The sequence below is a fragment of the Botrytis fragariae genome (genome assembly GCF_013461495.1).
Source record: "Botrytis fragariae strain BVB16 chromosome Unknown tig00000112, whole genome shotgun sequence".
NCBI classification, from domain to species: Eukaryota; Fungi; Ascomycota; class Leotiomycetes; order Helotiales; family Sclerotiniaceae; genus Botrytis; species Botrytis fragariae.
Window position 1 is genome coordinate 1,016,573 of NW_023500997.1, and position 26,630 is coordinate 1,043,202.

At 42.7% G+C, this 26,630-nt stretch overlaps 8 protein-coding genes across 8 annotated transcripts; 5 read left to right on the forward strand and 3 right to left on the reverse strand.

Annotated features, from left to right (window-relative positions):
• Positions 1-2,015: 2,015 nt before the first annotated feature.
• Bfra_007872 (putative swi snf complex subunit snf59 protein) lies at positions 2,016-4,935 on the reverse strand (the record flags this gene model as incomplete). The annotated part of the gene is made up of 4 exons (XM_037338241.1): positions 2,016-2,991; positions 3,103-3,778; positions 4,461-4,672; positions 4,769-4,935. 4 exons carry the CDS (start codon positions 4,933-4,935, stop codon positions 2,016-2,018), a joined length of 2,031 nt encoding a protein of 676 aa, XP_037190304.1.
• A 693-nt stretch (positions 4,936-5,628) lies between these two features.
• Bfra_007873 (putative 66s preribosome component mak16 protein) lies at positions 5,629-6,657 on the forward strand (the record flags this gene model as incomplete). The annotated part of the gene is made up of 2 exons (XM_037338242.1): positions 5,629-5,690; positions 5,742-6,657. The coding sequence occupies 2 exons, from the start codon at positions 5,629-5,631 to the stop codon at positions 6,655-6,657; spliced, it is 978 nt and encodes a 325-aa protein (XP_037190305.1).
• Positions 6,658-7,197: 540 nt separating this feature from the next.
• On the forward strand, positions 7,198-7,890 carry Bfra_007874 (putative major facilitator superfamily transporter sugar protein; the record flags this gene model as incomplete). The annotated part of the gene is made up of 1 exon (XM_037338243.1): positions 7,198-7,890. The coding sequence occupies one exon, from the start codon at positions 7,198-7,200 to the stop codon at positions 7,888-7,890; it is 693 nt and encodes a 230-aa protein (XP_037190306.1).
• Positions 7,891-10,185: 2,295 nt separating this feature from the next.
• Positions 10,186-14,807, reverse strand: Bfra_007875 (putative dna polymerase alpha catalytic protein; the record flags this gene model as incomplete). Its single annotated transcript, XM_037338244.1, has 8 exons — positions 10,186-10,328; positions 10,392-10,441; positions 10,493-11,946; positions 11,996-12,688; positions 12,840-13,285; positions 13,331-14,306; positions 14,354-14,457; positions 14,507-14,807. 8 exons carry the CDS (start codon positions 14,805-14,807, stop codon positions 10,186-10,188), a joined length of 4,167 nt encoding a protein of 1,388 aa, XP_037190307.1.
• A 407-nt stretch (positions 14,808-15,214) lies between these two features.
• Bfra_007876 (putative pentatricopeptide repeat protein) lies at positions 15,215-17,477 on the forward strand (the record flags this gene model as incomplete). The annotated part of the gene is made up of 3 exons (XM_037338245.1): positions 15,215-15,712; positions 15,766-16,129; positions 16,174-17,477. 3 exons carry the CDS (start codon positions 15,215-15,217, stop codon positions 17,475-17,477), a joined length of 2,166 nt encoding a protein of 721 aa, XP_037190308.1.
• A 283-nt stretch (positions 17,478-17,760) lies between these two features.
• Positions 17,761-22,423, reverse strand: Bfra_007877 (uncharacterized protein; the record flags this gene model as incomplete). Its single annotated transcript, XM_037338246.1, has 6 exons — positions 17,761-17,888; positions 18,041-21,195; positions 21,243-21,525; positions 21,581-21,646; positions 21,710-22,015; positions 22,069-22,423. 6 exons carry the CDS (start codon positions 22,421-22,423, stop codon positions 17,761-17,763), a joined length of 4,293 nt encoding a protein of 1,430 aa, XP_037190309.1.
• An 860-nt stretch (positions 22,424-23,283) lies between these two features.
• Bfra_007878 (putative nucleotide-binding alpha-beta plait protein) lies at positions 23,284-24,510 on the forward strand (the record flags this gene model as incomplete). The annotated part of the gene is made up of 4 exons (XM_037338247.1): positions 23,284-23,332; positions 23,398-23,537; positions 23,592-24,071; positions 24,127-24,510. 4 exons carry the CDS (start codon positions 23,284-23,286, stop codon positions 24,508-24,510), a joined length of 1,053 nt encoding a protein of 350 aa, XP_037190310.1.
• Positions 24,511-25,849: 1,339 nt separating this feature from the next.
• Positions 25,850-26,324, forward strand: Bfra_007879 (uncharacterized protein; the record flags this gene model as incomplete). The annotated part of the gene is made up of 2 exons (XM_037338248.1): positions 25,850-26,131; positions 26,175-26,324. 2 exons carry the CDS (start codon positions 25,850-25,852, stop codon positions 26,322-26,324), a joined length of 432 nt encoding a protein of 143 aa, XP_037190311.1.
• Positions 26,325-26,630: the final 306 nt, after the last annotated feature.

The following is a 26,630-nucleotide window of genomic DNA, read 5'->3' on the forward strand; positions in this document are numbered from 1 at the left end:
TTGTTTTGTTTTAAGGATTAGGTTATCTTTGTTTTTCTACCGTTTTTTACCTTTTCCTTGTGACTGGTTGGTTTGTAGTTTGGGTTTCCTTTCTCTGGGAATTGGATTGGAATGGGGGGTTTAAGGGGATTGTGGAGGAGAATGAATTTGAGAGGGGTGAAGACGCGTGGGGAGGAGATCAGATAAGATGGTGTGGGAGAAGGAAGATTGTCAGTGGATCTTGGTGACAAGAAGAAGGTTGATTCGATTTCAGTAATGATTCGTGATGGATGTGATGAGGAGATGAAATACACGTATACGTATGAAGGGAGGGAAAGAGAAGCTTCATGAGTTTGATAGGGAGATTGAAGGAGAGGACGTAGTGAGGGAGTAGTGTGTGAGGAATGGGAAATGGAAATGAGAAAATGAAAAAGAATATTAAATTTATATTTTATGATTTGTTTTTTGTGATAATGGTGTAATATGATGTGTGAATGAATATGTAGTATATCTATGTAGGTATAGAGATCAAATCTCGATACTTGATAGATTTATTCAATCAGTTAGTTTCTTCATTTCTTTTCCTCTCCTCTACTCTCCTCTACCCTCCCTTTATCAAATTCAACTCAACCTACTAACAAATTATAAGAAGCGAATATGAATACAAATAAACATACACTACCTAGATAGGTACTAGCCTCCTCGTCTACTAGATAAATAGATATCACATCTCATTTCAACATATAACACGCATCTCATTATTTCTCTCTCATCGTTTCTCTCTCTCTCGTCATCATTCTAATTATAAGGTCTACCTCCCTCCTAATTCTCTCTTTCAAATCTCTCTTCCAACTCCTGATCTTTCAACGCCTAATCTTCTGGTTGTAGACGTGGGTTTTTGATATCTGTTATTATTTATGTTTATACTTATATTTATACTTATATTTGTATATTTATATTCATACTCATACTTATATACTTAGATACTTAGATACTTATATACTTATATCCTCATACTCATACTCATATACTCATCCTCATTTCCATCCCCATCCATCCCGTCTATCAGCATCAACAGCAGAATAGTTTCCCTCCGAGTCTCTCTTCCATCTTCAAATTGCCATAGAATCTTGATTATCGATCATCAACTTCCTTATCCTCTTCTTCACTTGAAATTATTACGTAGCATTTACTTTCTAGTAATACTTTCCACTTGGAGTATAGAAATATAATGGAAATATGATGGAAATATGATGGAAATATAATAGACAATCTAATCTAGACTTTGATACAAAAAGAGAATCAAACTAAATCCAAAAGGAAATTCAGATGTAAACATAAATTCAGATGTAAATATAAATGTAAATGTAAATGTAGATACAACATGGAAAAAAAGGATTAAAGTATAGATTGAAGTACAAATTTAAATACAAATAGAAAGAAGAAAAAGGAAAAAAAATAAAACAACACTTTAATACCTGAGCACTAGATATATGAATTCTCTCTATGAGATGAGTAGATATCGTCCGACTATCGTCATACACATCAACGTATGTACTCTACTTTACCATAGCTACGTAACCCGAGGTCATTCATAAATTCATAAGATCTGTTATAAATCCCGATGTGGAAGTTTTTTTAAGGAAAAGGAGTGAGGGGAGGTTGAATGTAGGAAAGTAGAGTGAGAAATTGAATAGCCGCATTTGCGAAGCTTTATTAGTATCACGCAGTTTACCAATAATCACCTATCGTGAACTTTAAGACTTCGGGTGTAATCCGTACATTGGCATGAATAGTCATTCAGTCATTCAACTACGAGTGGTGTTGCCAAACGAACAAATCAAAAGAATATCTGGATTTTGATATTGTGTCAAGAACCTGGAAGGGTAGTGAAGCTATAATTCCCACATAGTTTGAGAAGGAAGTGAAGCTATACTCCTCGGACAATTCAAGAGTGGTTTTCCCGCTGCATTTGCAATAGCCGATTTCCCTCCACACCAAATCCATGAATTTCGCGTCCCCGAGAAGTCTACCAATCAAAGAGCACGCCATCCACTAGGTTCATTTGGATCTCTCACTTCACCTCTATAAGTTTGCGAAACACCAGAATTATGCGGATATTTATGTCGTTCTCGCAGGTGTCTTCGCCAGTTTGATGATTGCGAAAACCCTTTCTTTTCGTCTCGGTGAAAATCGCAACTTCGTTCCGGACAGAAATACCACACTCGAGATTCGCAGCCTCGGGCTCTATGTAATGACAGACCCCTGAAAGAGTAGAACCCCATGCCACAGTATCTGCATCTAAACGATTCAAATGGATCGATTCGAGAAGAAGGGTTAGAAGCCAGTTGTTGATCAGTGTTAGGGCCAAAAGTTGATTCTTGATTAGAATTAGGGTGAACAGCTGGTTGTTGTTGATCGAGGGTAGGCCGCACGATAGGTTGTCCAAAGGGATTAGATTGGAAAGCTGGTTGTTGATGGCGGGTGGGTGAGAAAGTTGATTGCTGTTTGAAACTCGATTGAGAAACTGATTGTCGATTCAGATTAGACTGGAAAGCTGGTGGTTGATGGGAGTTCGAGTCAGAAGCTGGTTGTTCATACGAGCTAGGTTGGAAAGCTGGTTGTTGATCAAAGGGGAATTGGAATGCTGGGTGTTGATTGGTGATATCTTGAATAGCTGATATTTGATCGAGAGTAATTTGGAAAGCTAGTTGTTGTTGATGGAGAGTAGGTTGTGAGATAGGTTGTTGATAGAGATCGGATTGAAAAGTTGGTTGTTGATGGGAGTTCGAATCAGAAGCTGATTGTTCATCCGAACTAGGCTGGAAAGCCGGGTATTGATTGGTGATACTTTGGATAGCTGGTGTGTGAATAATCTCTTCCAAAATTTGTGATGATGGTGTACCAGTTGAAGCCTGGTCTGGAGAAGATGGTTGGCGCGAAGGCTGAATATTAATATTCGAGGAGCTGTTTTCATTGGCTTGGATGGGCATGTGAGGAGATTCGCGGAACCTATAGAAATAATGATGATTAGCCTTATAACTATGATGAGTATCAGGCTAGGTTGATAGGTCAAGGATTTTGGAAGTTGCTAAAGCGATGAATGAAATGTGGAAAACATACATCGTATCGTAATTAGATTCCAAAGTGGTTTTCAGCGAAGCCTTTTGGCAATACAAACATGTACGAAGTTCTCCTTGCTCGGTAATCACAGGGATGAGGGTCAACATCGTTTCCAAAGTGGTATTGAATGCCCTTTTGCAATGCGGACATAAAAAACGTTTCTCTTCCCTTGAAATTGGTGTGTAGTTTCTTTTGGGCCTTGCTTCTATTATTTCCTCCGTGAATTCTAAAGTCTCTCTGACGGAAGGGACTTCACAATGAGGGCATTTAAGAACCTCCTCTTGTTCCATATCGACAGGGGCAATGTGTGACATCGATTCGTGAGTGGTTGTATAAGTCTTTTTGCAAGACGGACATGTATAACGTTTCACTTTTTCGGTATCGACATAATTATAATCTTTATTTGGCGGATTATTTGTGGAAGATGATTTCGGGGTATCCGGCATCTCGTCATTATTCAACGGAGGTACTCCCGAGAGAACATCATTATTTAGTTCTCCAAGCGCTGCTTGCTCATCTACAGTTCCACCAGCGATGATGAGATCCTTGTCAGTGGTAATGGAAATGTTGATGTCCTCCGACATGCTCGTGGTTTGCAACAGGCAGTTACTCTCAACTTCTATTTGAAGAACGATATATTTCGGATTAGAAATGATTAGTGAGCCAATACAATATGCTCTTAGTCTTTCCAAGAATTACACGCAGCCAAGCTCAAATGGGAATGACTTGAGAGAAGTAAAAAGCATGATATTTTGTTGCGGGATGACCTGGCTGAAAGTTTTAGGGTGAATATGGCTTGGGAACAATTGCGCCTGCCGAGTTTTCCTTGCAGAATTAAAATAGGAAACGACGAGATCAATCTAGCATTCGACACAATGAGAGCTTCAAATATTAAGAAACCCACCTGGGCATTGCTAGTCTCGAATTCACAAATGTGCTTTCTCTAATTTGACCATCTTGAAATAGAAAATGTATTTGGTCGCGACGGACCACTTTTTGAAGAGAGTAGGTGGAAGTAGAGAATTGGATCATGTTTTGAAGTCGACCTGTGATTGGATTCGAGTATCAAAGAATACGGTGATATCGTCAGAGTGCCAGATCTAACCTGTTTTCGTTCCACTGTTCTCCAAAACATCAAATATACCAATTCTTGGATCATTGGATCTGTCTGAATCACGAAACTCGCACCTCTTCTTACCCAAAACGCACTGTCACAAACGTGGTTTTCAGTCGGGAAAGTCACGTTTTGCCAAAAATTGTTCGTCTCCAAGCTTATCCTTCAACATTGTAGTCTTTCCCATCCCTTAATTAGATAGGACGATCCACCTCTCCCCAACACCAGTCCTCACCGGACCAACCCTCATTTCCTCTTCTCCACTCTCCTACTTCATCGACTTCCTCTTTTCCAACCTTCAATCCATTATAGATGTGAGGAAAAAACCCCGCTTGTCCCTCTGTATCCCAACATCCGCCTATTTCTTCGGGCTGCTTTCCCACTGCATTCTCCCATTTGATGTATGGAGCTACTTGCTCATACTTGATGCGGAGAATATAGACATGAGACTCATTTCTGTTTGAGTATTAACTACGAGTAATGGAACAGAGGAGATGCCAAGATATGCTGGAAGGAATGCAGAAATCGAAGGAAGACGGTGCAAGAACTTACGAGAAAAATGCATTCAAAGTTCGTAGCAATTGTTTCGAGGTAGAGCAGTGAACAAACCCATCTCTCTTATCGAGATCAGAGACTGGAAGGACTTCTGGGAGTGGTGAGGTAGGTTTCGCATCAGAAGGGATGATTTTGTAAATATAAGTTGGATATGTTGAAGTCATTTTTATGTTTGGTGCACGTGATGGATTATATATTCTTCTCGAAATGGATCTGTATCTGAAAATATATAGGTATATAGCGTCGATTGTAAGATGCGTCTTGCTGTTCAACGAAGGAGAAGATGAACTTGTCTTTTGTGGTGAAGAGTGAGTGGAGGTGATGTGATGAGTACCTGGAAGAGGTAAACGAGCAGGGAAAACTTCGGTATAATGCCAAATCCTTTGAGGTCTTTCTCTCAAGTCTTTCTCTAAAGTCTTTCATATACTTCTTTCTCTATACTTCTTTTTGTAGATGATATATCAAATGTCTCCCACGCTTCGATAGGACAAAGGAGGAATCATGTAAAGCCTTTCCATTGACATGGTTCCATATAAAAGCATACATCCAGAAATAACATCATGGCGACACTCCCGGTGAGCTTTGCAATTTTAGCAATAATCTCGGGTAAAGCTCCATGTAACTCCGTGGCCAATGTCAATCGATCTATCTGATGCCGACGCATAGACCAATCAGAGCAGGGATAAAAGCTATGATGGATTGTTTTCTCACAACACGTGACTATCTCACCGCTCTCACCGGCAGAATTCGTCTTGCCCCGAAAAAAAGTTGATGGAAAATATTCGTGCTGTGAGGAAAAGAGACTTTGATCTTCAAGAACACAAAATAACTTCAACTTCTCCAAACCCTCAATCACCATGTCGTCAGACGAAATTGTTTGGCAGGTTATTAACCAACAATTCTGCTCTTTCAAGCTCAAGTAAGTTGATTGATTAGCTACATAGCTCTTTTCATCTACTAATCATATCAGGACTACGAAGGATCAAACGTTTTGTCGCAACGAATACAATGTTACTGGTCTCTGTAATCGACAATCATGTCCTCTCGCAAACTCCCGATATGCCACTATTCGCGCAAATCCTCAAACCGGTACACTTTACCTTTACATGAAAACAATTGAAAGAGCACACATGCCATCGAAATTATGGGAGCGCGTAAAGCTATCTTCCAACTATGCCAACGCATTGGTACAAATCGACGACAAATTGAAGTACTGGCCTAACTTCCTCATTCACAAGTGCAAGCAGAGACTCACAAGATTGACACAAGTTGGGGTTCGCATGAGAAGATTGGCAAAAGAGGAAGATAGATTGGGCGAAAAACTTGTTCCAAAAATGGCGCCTAAGGTTAGAAGAAGAGAAGAAACCAGAGAAAGAAAGGCAATGGCAGCTGCTAAGGTCGAGAGAGCGATTGAAAGAGAATTGATTGAAAGATTGAGGAGTGGTGCTTATGGTGATCAGCCATTGAACGTCAGCGAATCCATTTGGAAGAAGGTTTTGAAAGGTTTGGAGAGACAAGGAGAAGGAACTAGAGATGAGGATATGGATGAAGGTATCGAAGAGGATGAGTTTGAGGAAGAAGGAGAATATGAAGATGAAGAGGGCGTTGGCGACGTGGAGTACGTTAGTGACCTGGGAGAAGATGAAGAGGATTTGGAAGATATCGAGGATTGGCTTGGAAGTGATGAGGAGGAAGCTACTGGTGAAGAAGATAGCGAAGATAGTGAGAGTGACAGCAGCGAGGATGATAGGGCCAAGAAGAATGCTACCGGCGCAAAGAGAAAGAGAGCACCAGTTTCCAAAACCAAGCCAAAGAAGAGAATCTCGAAGATGGAAGTCGAATACGAACAAGAGCTCGAAGGACCACAACGAGAATTGGCTTTCTAATCTGGGAATGCATGGACTTTCATTATACCTGGGGTTGGGCGTTCTTTATAGGTGTTGGTGCTCTTGGTTCCTCAAAAATAGCTGTTAATTTATAGTACTGTAGACAGCTTTCTTACTTGGCTATGTATATCAAAGCAAGCGATATTTAAGAACAATTTCTGGAAGAAACCCCCAAATGAATCATTGACTGATTAATTTATTGTGATTAATTCCATATCAACTTAAATATCGGTACCATCAGTGGCTCTTTCATCGGCCTCCTTAGTCTCATCCTTTCGCGTGGTGGGGTCAGATCTCTTCTTGCAGCGAAACCTTGAAAGTTTCAACTTAATACTTACTCCCCATAAATTCATAACTTCATAACTAATTCGCGACACCTCTCTCCAAACCACAATAAATTCAACATCAGCCATATTTTCGAAACAATAACAACAAATTTCCTGATCTCATTCTCGGTGAATCACCGCAGACCAACCAACTTCAATTGCGACACACAACCTTAGCCATCGCTGGTCCAACAACGGTCCGTGAATCAACACAATGTACTCCTCCTATCTTAACTCCATTACCTCCAAAGTAACCTCGATCCGACAAAACATATTCCAAGGCGAAGCCGACGGCGATACAGAAGATGACACCTATCTCTGCCGCGTAATGCGCACCTATTATCTCCAAGAAAAGAAACAAAATCTGCCAGCGTGGCTTCCCCCCGATCCACGCGGTCCAGCACCTACTCCTGTCGTCCAACCCATGTATACCCAACCCGTCGGTTCGACATATGGTCAAGCGCCTTCTACACCAGGCGGCTCACAAGGATTAAACAGTCTCTTCGGCGGCGCGACAGGAAGAACAAATGCGCCTTCGCCACCTCCTGGGAGTTTGCGCGCCGCAAGAGGAACAGCCGGTCCGGCTCGCACTCAGAGTCCGTTCGCGAGTCAGCAGGGTGCAGGCGCAACGGGTAGTTTATCTGCGCGAGATAGACTGAAGATGGGAAGATCGAAGGGTAGCGCGATGAATACTAATGCGAGTGCGTCGGGTGGTGATGCAAGCTATGATTCAGGAGGAGAGAAACCATTTATGGCGGCGACGAGCCCGTGGGCTTCGAATGAGGCGGAGTTTGGTGGTGGGGGGTATGAACCGCCGGCGCCGAGGAGGGGGATGGGATTACCCAGTGGAGGACCTGGAGCGGGAAGGAGACCGGGTTTACCTAGTGGACCTAGGTCGGGGAGATGATTGGAAGGGAAAGGGGGAGGGGGAGATGTGTATTTTGGGAAGTTGAATTGTGAATATTTGACGCTGGTCGTGGTCGTGAGCTTTTGATGCATGGCGTGGAGTCTTAGATGGTATGGTGTTAGGGATTGGTCATATTTTATTCAGTGGTAGGTGGTGTATGGAGTTAGTACTTTAATATAGCATGATAAGGGTTGGAGCAGTGGAGCAATGGTATTTTGAAATAATAAACTAATCCCTCTGATTCTACATGAACCATATTATGCGCATGTTTTTGCACCTCTATTCTCTACCCTTTCGCCTCAGATGGCTTCACTACAAATACCCATGAACCCCTCATCCATCCTTTCTTCTTCAAATCTCTAAGCAGAGTCCCCCGCCGAAACCAGGAGTGATCCTATTCCAAAACCTGGAAAGCACTGCAAGTGTTCACTCTAAACGCCTGATCTCTCAAATCTCTGGAATATACATCAACATTGACATCGTATTCATAGACTATATTTTCTTTCCGACAATGTGGTTGCTATTGATTTGACGAAAGCTTTTTCTGGTAAAGTCTAGAGGTACTTCACAATATGCGTGAAGAAGCAGGAAGTGGTGAATCATGGTGGATACTGTATGTATGTATGCAGCAGGCTCAAAGTCTCATCGCTGATCTTTGCCCCTGAAAGAGGTTGCAAAGCTTCCCATCTCAATTTTGTGGATTATTCAGGAGCTTACGGGATCTGCTTTATATGCACATCTACTGGATTTTCTGGGGCGATCAGTTGGAGGGATAAATCCACCTCCCGGATAGGATCGGGAATTTAGAGTCATGGTTTTAATACTATACGCTTTATATCATTCCTTCAATGTAAGCTCAATATATGTTCTACAAGGAATGGCAAGCAGCCTGCCTGTTAAGCTTTCCCCATTCTTCTGGCAGACGGATCTTTCTCGGATATTCAGTCATCACTGGACATCCCTTGTCGTCGATATTTTTTCTGGATCCTTTGAATGTCGCATCGTGTAAAAGTCTTGTAAATGATACATGTACTGTTGCTCGTGCCATTCTCCCAGTCTATCTGTAGCAACAAATGTTATCTTGAGATACACCTGTAATCTCAATTTTTCATCATCGTTGAGCTATTCTTTCAACATACAAGATCGACATCGCTAGATCACATATCCCTCTTCAAACCCAACCATTCCATCCCCCGCCTCGAGCGCTATTGCCCATTCCTCAGTCATCATTACATCGATGCCAACCATAGCACAAGTATTACCATTGGACCCAGGAATGAATTCATCAGCCAATCGATTCATATATCTACGCCTCTCTGTGCATAAAGCCTCAGACACAACGTGTGAATACCGTGATTTCACATGTACGAAGCGACCACTAGGATCATATCTACCATAAGACGAATCTCCAGACTAGACGTTTACCCACGGCATTGAAGATATCCCGAGGTGAAAACTCAGCAGATCAACCTTCTCTAGAAGCAATCGACTCAAGCTGCAAGTCTAATTCATAAGACCTTTAGAATTACGTTCAACTTTGAAATACTCAAATCGAGTCTAGATCGTGAAAGATGATTTTATTCACCCACACCCAGAAACTTCTAGAAGAGACGAATATATTCTAATCGCAACCCGACAGGAAATAGAAATAGGACTACCATCACAAATACATAGGTATGTCACTGAAACCGCGAATGACACTACACAATTCTTTTGCTTCCAGGATCCTCCCATCCCAATACATTCCTCAATATTAATCACCAGTGGAATGCCAACTTTGCTCACTCCTTTATTTGTAATCTACTCCTATATTTCAGAAGGTTAGTTTTGAGATCTTTATGTTGTGAAAATTTACCTCGATTTAATGCAATGCTTTCTTTCTGCCCTTCTTCCCTAGAAATTTAAAGGTTTGGGCGAGAAGAAAAGTTCGAGTAATCACATCACCACCGTCTATAGTGAGAAGGAGTTGGACGCTTATTATTTATCATCTTCATTTCTTCTACTTTCATTTGCTAGATCCTTCAAATTGGACTTGAATTATCTGAGTCGCTTCTAGCGGTACCTGCCTATCCATAAATTCTACAAACTGGCAGATTGGTAGAAACGGCTTTGGGGAAGTCTCGCTTCAGAAGTGAACAAGATGCTGATATTCAATCATGAGATCCCTACACTACAAACGCCCCCCTCCAGTGTCATACCACATGATTATACCCAACTCCCATGCATTCATGCACCCATCAATTCATTACATATACCAACAAACCTAATCCTGTACCCTCCATTCATCTATCCAACTCACATAGCCGAGAAACCCAATTTCCCAAATAGACTATCCATCGCGACCCACTGCCTACCACATTTATCCAGATATTTCTCCACCACACTTTTTAGCGTACCAAATCTGACTCGGTTATGTTCTGCTAATGCTGAAACGAGTTCTATTTTCATATTAGTTTCCGTCTCACTAATTCTTTTCAAGAAAAAAGTAAAAGAAACCTTACCTTTTTCCGTACCCCTAGCATTACTCCTCGCCTTATCCACATCAAATAAACTAGAAAAGTAAAGCAATTGATTGTACATCATTTTCTCAGTGTATTCATACCGCATTTTGCCCAGACATCCTTGAGCCAACCCCTTTGGTCCCAAGCATCTATGGCCATAAACACTCATTTGTCTGGTACGATTGCCACATGCTTGATCATCACACACGAGCCAGCCTTCGTAATATTTACATGTTTCTTGACGTATTTGATGTTCGAGTTGTGTCATGATGGAAAGGGTTGAGAGAGTGGTGCCACAGCGACAGATAATACCAGACGGAGAGCAATTCTCCGTACTATTGAGGATACCTTCGAATCCAAACATAGCTTTACATGATCGACAGCGGAGGGTGAGACGAGTTGAATCCTTGAAGCGCACAGAATCGTCAATTTGACTTTCGAGGGGATGGATTTCTGCTTCATTGCTGCCTGCCGAATTGTTGTTATTGATGCTATATTTGCGTGCATCAAGTCCGAGACAATCAGCCAGGCGTACTGTATCGGTACCTGAGATGTTCGCGCACAATCTCTCGACGGGTGGGAAAATTTGTTTGTAAAGATACCATTCAACATCTGGCTTGAGACCTGAATCGCGCTTCATTACATCTTGAGGTGTAAATGAACGTTTCGCGGCATTCTCAGATGTTTTTCCTTCTCCCGTCACGATGTAGGCGATAACGTCATCTTTTCGGACCTGTTTCCCCTTGGCCAATTCTCGTAAAGCAACTTGAACTTGCGGCATATTATCGGCATTAGGATAATCCTTGGGCGCTTTTCCAAGTTTCGTGTAGATTGTATACTTTTGAACAGGAACATTTCCTTCCCTCATTTTTGTTGAAATTTCTCGCAAGTAATCGTGGATTCGGGTGATAACAGCCTCAGAATCATCACCAGACAAAATCTCGTTCAAGAGTTGAGATGAAACTTCCTTTGACAAGTTGCAGTATTCACGACGCTTCATATCCAAACCCTTGACTTCCATTTTGTCAATGAACTTTCCATCAACCTGTACAAGGTTAATGGCAGCGTATTTCTTCTTAGCTTGAAGTAAAATACGTCTAAACACATTGTCGATATCGATTTCTAATAGCCTGTACAAATCGTTGACAGACTTTTTGAAGTCGTTTCCAACTGCAAGAGCATCTTGGATATTATCCACGTTGGCATTAATCATGACCGAATCTGTATCACCATAGATAACTTGTAAAGATTTGCTCTCGGCCAGGTCCTTGGTACTTCGAAGAATCTCACGACCCTTGTATGTCGTGAGAACTGCAAGGGGTCGAGCATAAAATCTAGATTTAGTGTAACCCAAACAACCGTACATAGAGTTAGCAGTAAGCTTCAGTGCCAACTGTTTAATATCCCAAGTTGCCAATTGCTCCGAGGTTGCATGCTTGTCTTTCATAAGACTCTTGACTTGTCGACGTCGACTAACAAGTGTGGCAATGAGTTTGGGCAAGATACCTTGATCCTGATCTGTTGGCACCTCTGGCACCCGATCCTCGTCATTGGACTATACATATTAGTAAATAACAACTTTCATGGCAAGAGTATGGACATACCAAATTCAACCTATCAACAGTAGTAAAGCAAATATTATATTCCTGGATGATACTGGGGTACAGGGAATTGAAATCCATGACAAGCACGAATTTATCGTACAGACCTTTCTCAGGCTCAAATACTAGACCTCCCTTGTACTTGTCCTTCTTCTTCACATCCCCACTTTCTTCGTCGGCATTCTCTTCCTCGGCTTGTTGTTTACCCTTGAAAACAGCTTTGTCGGGACAAATATACTTATTGCGATGAAATTCATGTAACAAAATGTATTCATTGCGTTCAGCTCGAGTACCGGTAAGTGTTCTTGCCCAAGAATTTCCAGCCAAGTTAGTGAGAACTTTGGTTAAAGGAAGCATTTGAACCTTCAAGGCAAGAGCTGCAATGAAGTACGTGTCTGCTTCGCAATGACTGATATAGTCCATAAGGCCATCCTTATTAGTAGCCCATGTCTTCAATGCAGCCTCGTTGTCGATTTCTCGACGATTAGTACCTGACAAGTAAAGGCTGCACATCTCTGTAAGGGTCCAAGATGTACATTTCGTCATAGTCGATTTTCCCATGTCATTGGCCAAGTCACACATTAGACGACCTGACATTAGCGTACGCTCTGCAAAGAAATTTCCGCCCATCTTCCCATAGAGCTTGGCCATTGGGTACGTCTCATTCGACCGATTCGTGACCATTGTGGAGTCTTTCTAGCTTGAAATCGGCTTAATAGAATGCTAAAATCAACGCCTTCTAATTGATGGCCAACGAGGACATCTGGATCAACCGAATCCAACCGAGCAAGGAAATAGCTCAAAATCTCATTCTCCTGCTTGACTAGCTTGACAAGCCCGATCGAACGCTGTTTAACCACACCTCGAACCCGATGGGAAAATGTGATCCATTTGGCCGCATGACAGTAAAAGTTTGGCAAGGCAATTTTTCAGGTGGAGTGGTATCGCTTAGCGAGATATTTTGATAAATGCGTGCACTGATTGCGAGAACTTCTTGTTTATTTTCTTTGACATTGAAAACAGTGCGCATCGCAATGCTCATCAGAGTCAATGGTGGCGCTTCGAGATTATCAGAATCGCTGATGGGAGTAATCAGATTTGGTTTTGTAACCTGAACTTCTAATTTGCAGTGAGAAGCGTTTTTAAGAGTCCCAAAGTCTGCATCTTCAATTTTCAACCAACATGGACCCATAATGTTCTTCCAGAGAACGAATTGTTCGAAGAGTGGAGTATTTGCTCCAAAAACATGAGAGAAAGTCGAGCCGGTTAGCTGGTCTGCATTTAATGCATGATCTAGAGTGGTCAGTCGAGTAGCTAGATGGTAGATTTTACACTTACTTGAGTAGGGATACAGTAATTTCAGATATTCACCTTCCTTCGGTATTTCGGGTAGTTCAAAGGCGTATTTCCTAGTGCAAGGTTTGATTTTGTGCATCCCAACTTTCATTTTGGTCATCATGCTATCAACCTCTTCGTAGACATCCTTCATCTCCACCTCGTCAGTTGTGTCCCGACCGTTGCGTTGGCGGTATTGTCGTGGAAGGAAGAAGAGCTTCCTCAAAACGTTATCGACTTTTACAAAACAGCTAACAAAAGTGCCTGTCTTCTTGTTCTTAACCTTGCCAAAAAGACACAGACTGCCATGCATCTCAGTATAATCAGTCCAGAACATATGAAGGCTTCCATCTTCTTCAATTGCGTCATTATAGTCGAGTTTTCCAAAGGACATTGTTTCCGTAGGTTGGCTACTGTTCATAACATTCAATCGTTGCGTAACATCGTTCCAAGACGATGCATCCACTTCGTCAATGGAACCGCGAGGTGGAGATGAAGTTGTGGGTGTCGGATATAGCTCCTTTTTCAGCTTAGGCGGAGGCCTGGTCCCGGAAATATTGACGCTACTAGCTGTGATACCATCTGCTTGAGCGACCTCCATCATGTCTTCATCCTCTTCCTCTTCCTTAACACTGATATGTAGTCTTCTCTCAACAGCTTTAGCCACGGGGGATGAAGGCTGTGGTTCATCCATAGGCATATCATCGTCGTCAATTCCAGCCATAAAATCATCATCATCACCCATATAGACAGGCGGGCTAGATGGCGCTGTCGTAGTGTTGGCGGGTCGACTATCCGCTACCTTAGTTCTTTTTGACGTATGTCGAGAGTCGTTTAGCGACGGAGATAGAGCTCTCGTCCTCCTCTTTTCCTGCGTTCTACTGGCTTTCGAAGGCTGGGCTTTTGTTCGGGGAACATTGGTGTCTACCTGTCCTAAAAGTTCCTCGAAGAAATCATCATCTTCCTTCGTTTTGACAGGCTGACAAAATTAGTAATGCGTAAACAGATCAAACTAATTGCAATTACCTTTGGCTTTTGTTGAGCAGCTGCCGGTCCTTTGGTAAAATAGTTGCTAATGCCTTTGTCCATGTTTTCCTTTTTGGCCTTTTCTTCCTCTCGTTTCCTCTTTGCTATGAGACTGTCAGAAGTGCAATCATCATACGGGCCTCCAAAACCTACCAGCTTTTCCATTCTTGCTCCTCGTAGGAAGCTCCTCTTCACTTTCGGTTCCGTAGCCCCGTCTATTATCTCGATCCCAATCCTCACGGCCATCATCTGCGTAGCCTTCGCCGTTGTCGTCGACGACGAAATCATCTTGATCTAAACGATTTCTTACGACCTTCTTGTACCCTTCTTCGTCAACTTCTTCATATAAATCTTCTCCCTGATGTACCTCGTAAGTATCGAGACGCTTCTTCCCAGACTCTCGAAGAGCACGGAGTTCTGCGAACTTTGCTCGCGCAGAAGCGGCTTTCGACATTATGAATTATAGGGATGATTTGGAAAGGTGTTGCAAAGTGTGGTTTTTAATTGTTTATAACATTAAAAGAAAAAAAATGTACAGATAAATCCTGGATAGAAAGGTATGATAGTTGGATTGAAACCTCCCACCTCATGTATGTAGGCAAGTACATGTGTTTCTGTGTACAATATTTTGGAACTGTAGAGTGGATGATTGATACGCGAAATTGGAGAAGGGGAATTCTGACGCGCTCCTACCACTTTTCGCGCTGTGAAATCGCGAACCCTTGTAATTCATCGACACGAAAGTTGATTAGATTTTGATGACTAAGTCAGACGGATTATTATTAAACCGACCACAAAAAAAAGTATCATAATGATGAAAGAATGGAGGGGAAGTTGACCTTTTGAATCCAGACTTGAAAGATGTTTACATGTCGAGCATGTACCAGGAGATGCCTACAAGCACTCATCGGAGACTCAACGATTCATAGTACAAACTTACAACTCATAATTCCCCAAAGACAACTTTATAGGTCATTTGCCACGAATGCGACGGATTCTGATAGTTACACCTACCAGCCCATTTCACAAGATGAAGAGTCTTCCGAGTCAACGAAGACCAGGACGGTCAAAAGACAGGAATGGCTAGATTCGAGGGGACAGAGGCCCGCAGACAAAAAGCCTGCAGCTATTGATCCACGAATTGATAATAAATTTATTTGGAAGCTTAAACAACTACAAGATCCACTGCAGCTCGCCGACTATGTACGGAAACTTCTCTCGGAGGACGATTTTGAGAAGGCGTTACTTTATGTCCGGTCTGCAAGCAAGAATGTTGAGTGTGTTGTTAGTTGGAATCATCTGATTGAATGGCAATTCAGTAAGGGACTGTTGAACCCTGCACTTAAAACATTCAATGAGGTTTGTTATTTCTGTAATATATGATGAAGTGTTTGTTGACCATATGATCACAGATGAAAAAACGAGCGCAATTTCCAGACGCGCAAACCTATACTATCATTTTTAAAGGCTGCAGCGAGAGTCCTCATACCAAACCAGCCTTTGAGAAGGGATTAGCAATTTATACCTCGATGCTCTCTGCTGGTTCCCGTTTACGACCAAATACTATTCACATGAATGCAGTACTTAGGCTTTGTTCGAGGGCAGGGGAAGAGGAGGCTTTGTTAGGAATTGCTTCTCAAATGCCTGCCGAGGGGAATCGCGCGCCAGATAACCTTACTTTCACAACCATCCTGAACGCATTTCGCATGAAGGTTATCAGCCAACGAGACATGCCTGAAAAGGACTTTTTAAAAATGAAAGAGAAAATGATAGCTAGTGCGCATCGAATGTGGGGGATATTTATACTCGTTGGCGCAAAGGAGACATAATGGTCGATGAAGAGCTTGTCTGTGCTATGGGCCGGACATTACTACTTGGTTCAGAAGAAGACAACGATGATGTTTTGTCCCTTGTTCAGCAGACAATGAATGTTCGACGCCAAGTACCTCAGCGAGGTACAAAATCTCGAAAGAAGATCGAACCGGGACTTCAAGGGCAGTCCAGACCTGATGATAATAAGGGATTGGCCGAGATAGAAGGCGGTGATATCGATCCTCCTAAAGATCTTGAAAACTTATTTTCTAGCTACGGAACTGCAGTGGCTTCATTGCCCAAGTCGCATGTATACGCTACTCCAGGGCCAAACACATTATCTATGATAATGAAGGCATTACTAAAATTATCTAAAAAGGACGCTGCAACAAAATATTGGCAGCTCTTCACAAAAGAATTGGGCATTGTACCTGATGCGGATAATTACCACAGATACCTGAGAATCCTCCGAGTCACCCGATCGAGTCGAGAGGTTCTGGAACTCTTACAAACAATGCCCAAAGAAGCCTTGAAACCCGAAACTTTTCAACTCGCCATGAGTACCTGCGCTCGGGACAAAATTAACCCCAACGTCTTCACCACCGCCGGTAAGATCCTCGATATAATGCAGATGCACCTTCCAGTCCCAGACATCAAAGCCCTAGTAACCTACATGGACGTTGCCGTCTCTTCATCTCTCATCCGCAAAGCTTCCGGCAACCGACCCACCAAATACGAACAAGGCAAACAAATCTCCCGCGCCCTCGAACGCGTAGGCCCCTCTTATCTTAACCTTCGCGCTCTCGCCACCTATGGAAACCCCACCGTCACCGATGATCACTTCCAAAACCAAGAATTCAAAGACCAAGTCCTCTTTCTTATCCGTCGCATAATAGGCGCTTACGATACGCTCATGGATAAAGGCCTCGTTTCCCGCGACACTTACACTGAGATCTATGCACGTCGCAATAAACTCATGGCCTACGAAGAACGTGCCAAACAACAGCAAGACGGATCTAAAAAATACCCAGGCCGCTTTAAGTACAAGCTCGAGCCCAAAGAAGATGATGAAGAACCCCAAATGCCTACTGATCACCATACTCCTGAATTCCAAAAGCCTATCGATCGCCGCACTCATGAATTTTCGAAAACGCAATTCAAGAAAGCAGTCAAGGGCGGCTTGGCTCCATTTGCTGCTACTCAGGGATATGTGGCGCGTGTTCAACCGTTTGCGAATAGGAAGTCGAATGTTGGAGCTCCGGCGTCGTTTGCAAACAGGAAGCCAACTACTGAGACATCTGCTAGTTTTTAATTGTAGTTTTCCGGGGCGTACAGCATTGCCTGATGCACAAGATGGTCGTTGAGATGAACTCCATATGTTATACACTGTACACTATCAGCTTACATTTTATGAAAATACCCAACCCGTGGAACACATCCGCAACTCATCTATAATAATTGATATCCATCGAAATTCATCTAATTCATCTAATTTACAAGCGAAATGCAGCGAAAACGATGCGATGTTTGGTTGAATTTGTCTTTCATTATGGATTAAGTCTTACAATGACAAATTCTGAGAATTATCTTTTAACTCAATGTCTGGTGTGATCCTTTCCGAAATTGAATACCTTCAATATAAAAATATTACCATGTGTTCTAGCATTAGCGATGACGTTCCTCTCCTCCGGCACTTCATCAGTATTAATATCCTTCTCTGCCACTGTTGATCTTCAAGCGATACTTCACCCGATAATAGTAACCGCCAAAATCAATACACTCATCCTACCTCCTTTATTAAACCACGATCCATCTATACCTCTACTTCATTCTCACCCATACGATTCCCCTCTTCATTCATCAAACAATACTTACTCACCCTCATTCTCTCCAATTTCTCACCAAATCCCTCACTAATCTCCGTTTCATCACCACTCAAGTCTACATTATCCTCATCATCCGCATCATCCACACTCATGTTCACACTAAAATAAGCTCTACCTTTACGCTGCTTCTCCAGCCCACTCCCCGGCGTCTGAACCCTCTGAATTGGATTCGAAACTTTCTTATCCTCTTCCAGTTGCGCAGGACTATAAATCTTCCCCGACGGCGTAACGATTCTTGGATTTTGAATCGGAGTATATGTCTCTACTCGTTTGGGAGTTGAGATCGACTGAAGAGGAGAGGAGCATGTGTCTAAGAATGGTCGAGCTGAAGATGGGGACTTCATTCCTCGTGAGTGAAAGATGTTTACTAAAGTGGGGACTCGCTTTGATTCAATTCTTGTGTTGAGTTGTGGAAGAACCTCGTTGTCTATAATTGCTTGCGACACTGTTTCTACACGAAGAGTGGAATTTCGGATTATGTTTTCCTTGCCTTTCGGAAAATCTGTTGGCTCATCCTTTTTGTTATCAGATGTTGCGACTTCCTCGATTTTGGATATTGCTGGCGCAAGCGCGGTTTCAAGACCTAGTTTACCGAATATAGAAGATACATTGCACGCGGATGCATCACACTTATTTTGCTCTTTTGTGCAAGTGTTGGCCCAGAGACCTGGCCTGACATTGGCTGTCTCTTCTTTGTTGTCGAAGTTTGCTTTGGCCAGATCAAGACTGGAAAGATGATTATTCGCTTTGTGGTTAGTTACAGTCACAGTGTCAATGGGTTCCGGAACCAAGACTGTCAACTCCGCGTCAGTAGAAAAGGGTGCTATATTCCCATCGATTTCTGTAGGGCAGGGTGATTTTGGATCACCACAACCAGCGTTTTCCTCGTATAAATCAATGTTATCGATAGGAAGAATGTATATACTCTCATCCAATTTGTTCGACCACACAGCCACTGAAGGGCCTTCTCCAGAAATGGCATTTGAACGTTCCCTTCGATGTATCGTGTCATTGCCAAAATCGAAAATGATGTGATCTTTCGCACCCTTTGTTTCAGAAGCTATCTCCTCTCGATTCTTTGAAACTTCGTTGGGTCCTGAAATTCCGCAACAATGATTATCAAGAAACCTTGAGAGCTTGTGTTCTTCTTTTAAAGATGATTTTGAACCCTTTCTCGTTTCTTCCTCGACAACTTCAATTTTGAAAGATGCACTTCCATCGTCCGAAGAGTCGTCAAGCTTTGCATGGTGAGTGGCTTGAGCGAAAAGATCGTCTATCATAGCTTGAACGCTGTCAGGAGTTGGTTCAATAGAATAGTGCATTTCTTCAGCGTCTTCGGATTCAGCCCATATCTTTGTTGCGGTCTTGCGATTTGACTGAAGATCATTTTCTGCGTGAACCGAATTACTGCTGCAATTTCCACCACCAAAGCTATCTAAATACTGAAGAATCTGCTTAGAGCCTCTAAGAAGAGGTGCCGGTCTATCCGAATCGTTTGCCATGAATAATTCAGTAATAAACTCTTGACCTGACTTTCGAGGAGTTCCAGCTTCCACGCAGAGGCTCATATCATTGCTACCCGAAGTATCCTCGCCAACTGCCTCTGATTCTTGCGATTTTACACTGAGTGAAGAACTTTCAGGAGATCTGATGGTAACAAGTTGGAACTCATTCTCCAAATCGGAGAAATCTGGTAGATCTTGGTCACTCTCATCCCTATCACCGAGAGGCGATAGTGTTGGTCTCCATACAGGCTCGCGGGTTCTGTAAATTGGCTCAATACCTGCCGTTTGTGCTTCTACACGTGAGCTTTGTTCGGGAGCACTGTAAACAAACGTGGAATTCTTGTCGGTTCCAACTTGTGAGAATCCCGGTTTAGATTCGTAAATTTGGGTTTGAGTCAATTCTGGAGAGCCAGCACAAATCTTGCGCTCCGTCTCTGATTTTTGAAAACCTGCGAAGGGACAACTGTGGAGCTCGTCCATAGCTTCATCCAATGTGAAGGATTGGAATCTGCGCTCCGAGGCATTGTATCCGACATCTGACAAACTTTCACGGCTTTGTTCACACAGATCAGCCAATGCTAAATCATTCTTTCCGTAGGTCTGTGTTCGTATCAATCCAGCTCTTATTCCTTGGTAGTCATCGCAACCCCCACGTTTCGGTGCTTCAACAACATCACCCCACGCGTAGATATAAAAGCAGCGTTCGGATGCATCGTATCTAATGTCTGAGAATTCACCTCTATTCTCTTGGTCCATATCAGCCATGGCAAGATCGCCGCTGTCATAAATCTTGGTCCGAGCCCATCGAGTCTTTGTTTCCGGGTATTTAACGCGAACACTGAGCTCAGACTCTGGTTTGGGAACCTTCCCCCATAGATGAACGTAAATGCAAGTTTCTTCTAGGCAATATGATATCGTATCCGAATATTCCCCTTTGTTTCGTTTGCGAATGTCTGAAATGGCAAGGCGTCCTGTTGGGAAATATTGCATGTGGCGCCATTTGACCTCTGTTTGAGGATATCTGACATGGATTGCGCCGTCCAAAAACTGCCTGCTCGTGAAAGAACTTATATTCTTGCGTATCATTGTAACGCCTGAGACTTTCTCGATTGTTTTTGTATGAATGTCTTCGACGGTCTTCGAAATGTTGTCTAGGTTCTTGTCAGACGTCTCCTCCTTTGAGAACACCTCGTCCCAATCTTCTATTGTTTCTTCAGAGAATGATGAAAGATGGAGGTTCTTTGTCATTTTGTTTACGGTCTGCTTGATATTGAGGGCAATTCTTTCGTGATCTGATTCATCGGCCCTAGGAGGGGTTGGCTGTAAGCTTTGACTGTGGCTCTTCCACTCTTTAATTGAGTTCATAAAAGGAGCATCGACTTTTTGAATATAATGTCTATCAGGTTGATAAGGAAGTCTGGCTCTGCTTTCCAGCATTGCGTTTCTAGATTTCGCTGCGGCTTGCCACGTTGGTGGTGATGGAGCTATCTGATCCTCAAATGTCGAGCTAGAGTTGGAATCAGATGCCACTTCTCGAATTGTAATCATTGGCCAAGTCCCCTGGCGGCATATCCGCTCTGGTGTTGCCAGTGCGTTAGTTTGACAAACTTTTGATGAAAGCGTGTCCATGAATTGATTGCTATAATAGGCGTAAGCTATGGTTTGTAACTTGTAAGAAACAATTACCTTGGGCCTGATCTCTCAGGAATCACATCTGGGCTCGAATCCTTCAAAAAATCAATGGGTTTAGTTGGTTGTAACTTGTCAGGGGAGGGTGATGGAGAGATGGTCACGCCTTTCCCTTTGACAGCAAATGATTCATTGTTATAGTCGTCGAAAGACTTAATAATCGAGCAGAGATATGAGTCTGGCGTTTTTGATTCTTCTTCATCTATGTCTGTTGTTGGGGATTGACTTGTCAGTTGCTCGTTAGATCCTACACTTTGTAGCGTTTGCGCTTGACTCGTCCCTACAGTCAGACTATCAAAACATATACTTCTAGAACTCGGAGTAAGGGTACTTACAACTATCTGCGTCGTATCCTACTCTACTATTGGGTAGATCTTCAGACTGTCGGAGTTTTTGAAGACCTTGAGTATTGGTCAGACGTTTCTCTCCCATTCAATATCATTGCAACAAATTGATAAACTCACTCTCGATTATGGTATTGAAATTTGCTTCCAAATTGCAGGATCCTCCTAATCGTTCCTGAGGAAACCTTGATTGGCCATCTGATTCTGATTTGTGCAAAGGACTCGGATTATTCGCTTTCAACTCTATCAACTCTTTTGCCAACTTCTCGGCAAATACGTCCTCTTCACAATAATTTGGTAATATCTCTTCTTCAAGTGTGTTTTCACGAAGGGTTGTACTACGTCTAGGGGATACCTTGTTGGAGATTGATCCAAGTATGTTAACAAGACTCTTTCGTCTTCTTGGAAGCAGTTTCGATGCCTCGTCTACGAACACAATATTAGATCAACGCGGAGAAATTAAGATCATCATTACTTACTGATTTGCGGCTCTGCTTTGAGAGGAGTTGTGGTGAGAGGTCTTTCATTCTCAGGAGTACCGAATTCACCAGATCTCTTTGTACGGATGGTTCCCAAGAAGTCCCATGTTGCATTTTTGCGGCGAACGGGGCTAGAAGGACCAGCAGAATGACCACCCGCATCTTCCATATCAACATTGAGTCTCCCGCGTGACTTCAAACCTCTTAAACTATCAAAAATTTGTCGAGCTTTCTTTTGGGAAGATGTTCGTCCCAAATCTTGGACCTTGTGTGAGTTGGGCGTATGTGGCGTTCGAGGTAGAAGTGCATTCTCATCGTTCATCTTCTCAGGGGTTTGAAATGATATGGAAGCCATGTTTGCTTAACTCGCTTTCAGGATTTACCTACACTTCATCAGTTAGGGGGTACAAATCCAAGAATGCGAAGGTGTAGATCACGAGAAGCACGGGAAGAATAGCGAAATAGCTCAACTAGAAAAATATACGGAGAAGAGAAAAAGTATTTCTTACTTGTCTGTAGTTTGTTAACCAAAAATCCAAAAGAAATCAACATGTAAAGATTGGATTGTTGATCGAAAGAAACAGAAGGAAAAGAAAACTTGAATAGACAATATCACACATCACACCATTGAGAAATGGCAAGAGTAAAGGAACAAACTTATCTGGATGTCATTCGTACCTACCTGATTATAATGTTATAATCAATATGAGTCTTGTTTCTCTTAGAATAGGAAAGGGGGTAACGAGGTTGCAAGATTTTCTATTCTTAAAGTCCAGCCCTGGTGGTACATAAATTCACAAAACGATCCAAACTTTGAAAACTCAGATCACTTCCAATATAAATTATACACGATTCTATTCGAAACATATCTATTCATCAGGTCTTGCAGTGAACAAAGATAAAAGGATGTTCGTTCCAACTCAAGCCAAACCGTACATTTGATCACGCGGCCGCATTTTCCGCTTCAAAGTCACTCGCGTACTCCCCAAATACGACCTTAAACTTTCGCGACCTGAACTTCAGGATCTATTTATCCTCGGCCATCCTATCCCTCATTCACCTTAATTCCTGTCTTTAACCTCAAATATTATCATTCGATCTTGAAGATATTCATCCGCCTTTTTGAGTATTGTTGAATCAGGACTTCAGAAAATCTGCGACTTTATCAACTTTCTTAACACCAATAACAGGTAGCGGTAGCTGCAACTTAACACTATGGCACCCAAAACTGACTTACCCGATTTCAATGGATTCATTAACAAAGGTAGGTAACCTTGATAGAAATATGCAGCAAGTTTGCTACGTCGTCAGGGACTGACATAAGATTAGGACGTGAGCGTCGCAAGGATGAGCTTCTAGCAAATAAATTCCTGGGCAAGAATCGTCGAGCGAGTGCGCCAGGAGCGACAAACAACATTCGCAAGCCAGGCACTGGTCCCTCACTTGCAAGCAGAATGGGTGTTGGAAAGGTATGAGGGCTACTGGCATGTGTCTACAGATCTACGAATCTAACAATCGAATAGCGCGGCCCGGCTACACCCAAACCTGCACCAAGGCAAAATTCCACACCTACTGTCGGAAATGTTGATGCGGAATGGACTCATGATCTACACTCTCTTAACAACCCAGGCAGTTCTAGAACATCTCAAAACCCTCCTCGTGGCCCTAAGAATATCAATACGCGTGCGCGCAATGATCGACTTGCGAAAGCTTTCAACGGCTCTGCATCAACGCCGAACTTGAATGCTCAGTATAATATCGTTGGGAAGTCGAAGGTGACTAAAAGCATGTCTATCAAGGGACTTGCAGGACCATATATTGTAATGGCAGAAAACTTCGCGCGAGGCACTTCCGCACAAGATATCGAGACCGCGATGACACCAGTTGGTGGACCTCCACTAAGCTGCCGCCTTATCTCTGATTACCCCAGAATTATCGCAGAGATCATTTTTGATACAAAGGATGGAGCTGACAATGTCATTGATACATTCAACAACCAAGAGGTATTTTTACTCAAGGTAGAACACCTTTGAAGCATTACTAACGGGCCCATGATAGGCGGATGGTAATTTATTGAACGTTTACAACAAGTCGGGAGCTCCTGCGCCAACGCTCCAACCTGCCAGCCAACGTTCTGCGCCTCGATTAAGCGTTCCTACAGGTCCAAGAGCTAGCCGTGTTGAACGCAGTGCAGGTTCCGATAGCTATGATTCAAGACATGACAGCTCGCGAAGTTCTCGGGATGATATTATCGATGGCTCCTACGGATTTGACGATCGCATGGATACCGATGACCGGGATGGCGGCAGCCGTAACAACGCTAGAAGCCAAGGACTTTACAGCGACAACCTTGTAGGAGGTCGTGCTGGCAACAGTAACAACCGTAATGGAAACAACTGGAACGCCGGGCGAGGAAATGATAGAAGTCGCGGCTATAGATGATTACGAGACATGCGATTTTAATTCTCTTTCTCTCGTTTACGGACAGTTGAAGACCACCGAAACGTTACGAATACCTCATTTTGAGATTTTATGATGCAAGACACGGTTCTTGCAGGATTGCTTGATGAGCAGCGAATACAGAAAAGGAGATGTGACACGGCATTTTTAAATGCCATGGGATCAAAGATTTTCATGTCTACATGGAGTTATAGGAAAGGGTACGAAATCCGCGATACCTTGGCATACCTTGCGATTAATACCCCTGTGTATAATAACAAATACAAAAATAAAGCATACAATTTTTATGATACTCATTCAACTCTTCCTCGGCTGACAAGCTTCGAAGGGACTAACTCCATTCATCCCTGTCCTTGTGCATTCAGTACTCTGCACGTCTGACATCAGACGGAGAGCGTGCTTTATACGTACCTCTATGTTGGTAACTTCGAAGTTCACAAGGTTGAAATATTGTCGCACGTATCCTGGTCCTTTCTTCTGACCTCTTCCTTAGCATGTCTTATCTCGTTTCCTCGACTTACATACCATACCGTGTCTTGTCTGTGTTTTCATTATGAATCTATTTCGTCCACTGCTTTCCTAAACTTTGCTTTTCATTCTTCACCGTGTACAGACCTCACCCTTTGCGTCTGTACTTCTCTTTTTTGTAACAAAAATCTTAGAGAAGGATACATTTCTATGGACATTGGTCATGACTTAGGCCTTTTGACCTAATAATATCTAGAGTTTCTTTTTGATCAAGCTCTGGCAAGGCGTAGTATTCGATAACTGATCATCGTCACGTAGGCTTTAGAAACCTGAAGGATGTTACTGTCTAACTTTTTTTTTGGCTCACATCTCTTGTTAAAGTTTTTATCTCATCGGACTACCGTTCGTGTCGAAGGCATGATATATATGAATCTGGAAGCCAAGGGAGCTCACCCCTAACAATACCCTTCAGAGATCTGTACACGCACAGCACTTTTTTCATAAATTATTCCTCTTTAGTTGAGATCTACAACAATTTGAATGCCCTCATGATGTATGCCGTGTGCTTCCCATCACTCTTGTGACGCATATACTAGTTGTAGGTGAAATATTTGGTTGCTTCGAATGTTGAAGCCTTAAGTACTTCAAGATTTGTTAATTGACTGAAGCGCTGCAACTCTTTCAATCTATCGAAGCGAATGTATTTGACAGATGTTACTCGGAAATTGATGGTGATGTGGTCTGTGGTGCTGGATGTAAGCAAGCCAGTAATTGCTAGTCAAGGCACAGCAATGGATCGGAGGGTAGTGGGCGCTGCTTACGTGGGTCCTCGGATCGTGAACAATTAATTGTAATGCTAATCGTATCATCTGCGAGTCTCTATAACCATCCAATTCCCGTCCTGAGCCCATCGAAACCCCCATCATCAGAAACACTTATCGATATCTTTGAGTTTGGTCACGCTGACGGCGCTGTCCTTCTTTCTGCGATTCTTGATACATTATATCGAGATCCATCTAGACTCGTTGTATTGAAACCCCTGGAAGAAAAGACACCACCTCTAGACTCCAATCGTCACGTCTCGCCGATTGACTCTCATTCATCCCCGGATACATCGTCTGGACAATCTCCGCATGTGTGTATATCCAGAACCAGTATTGGTTTTTCTCACAATCCAGGCTCGTATATTTATGGAAGTAATCGTTCTACAATTACAGCCGAGCGTTTATGTAAGGGCACCCGATCGGACGCCTACTTCTTCTGCTGAAGCACCGCCCATCATGCCTATGGATAATGGAAGGAGGATGAATCCTCAGCAGCATCATTAGAGTTGAGCTTTCTGAGGAGATTTTTGGCAACAGACTGTAGCTTGTAAAATTCGTGTCAGTTACCAGGGATCCTCGTAACTAATTCGAGAGATCAATAGACGGGTATCGGTAAAAGGGTGGTTCGATTGCTTAAGACTTCGTTTGTAGAAGAATGGATGGAAAGAGAAAAGAAACTAAAACAACACTATGGCAAAGCAACAATAGGGATGTGACACAAAACATATGGTAACTTTCCAATCAAAAAAAGTGTATTGATATTAGTAGGTGATTTAGTAGAGGGTATGAATGCAAAGTGGGCTGTCCTCA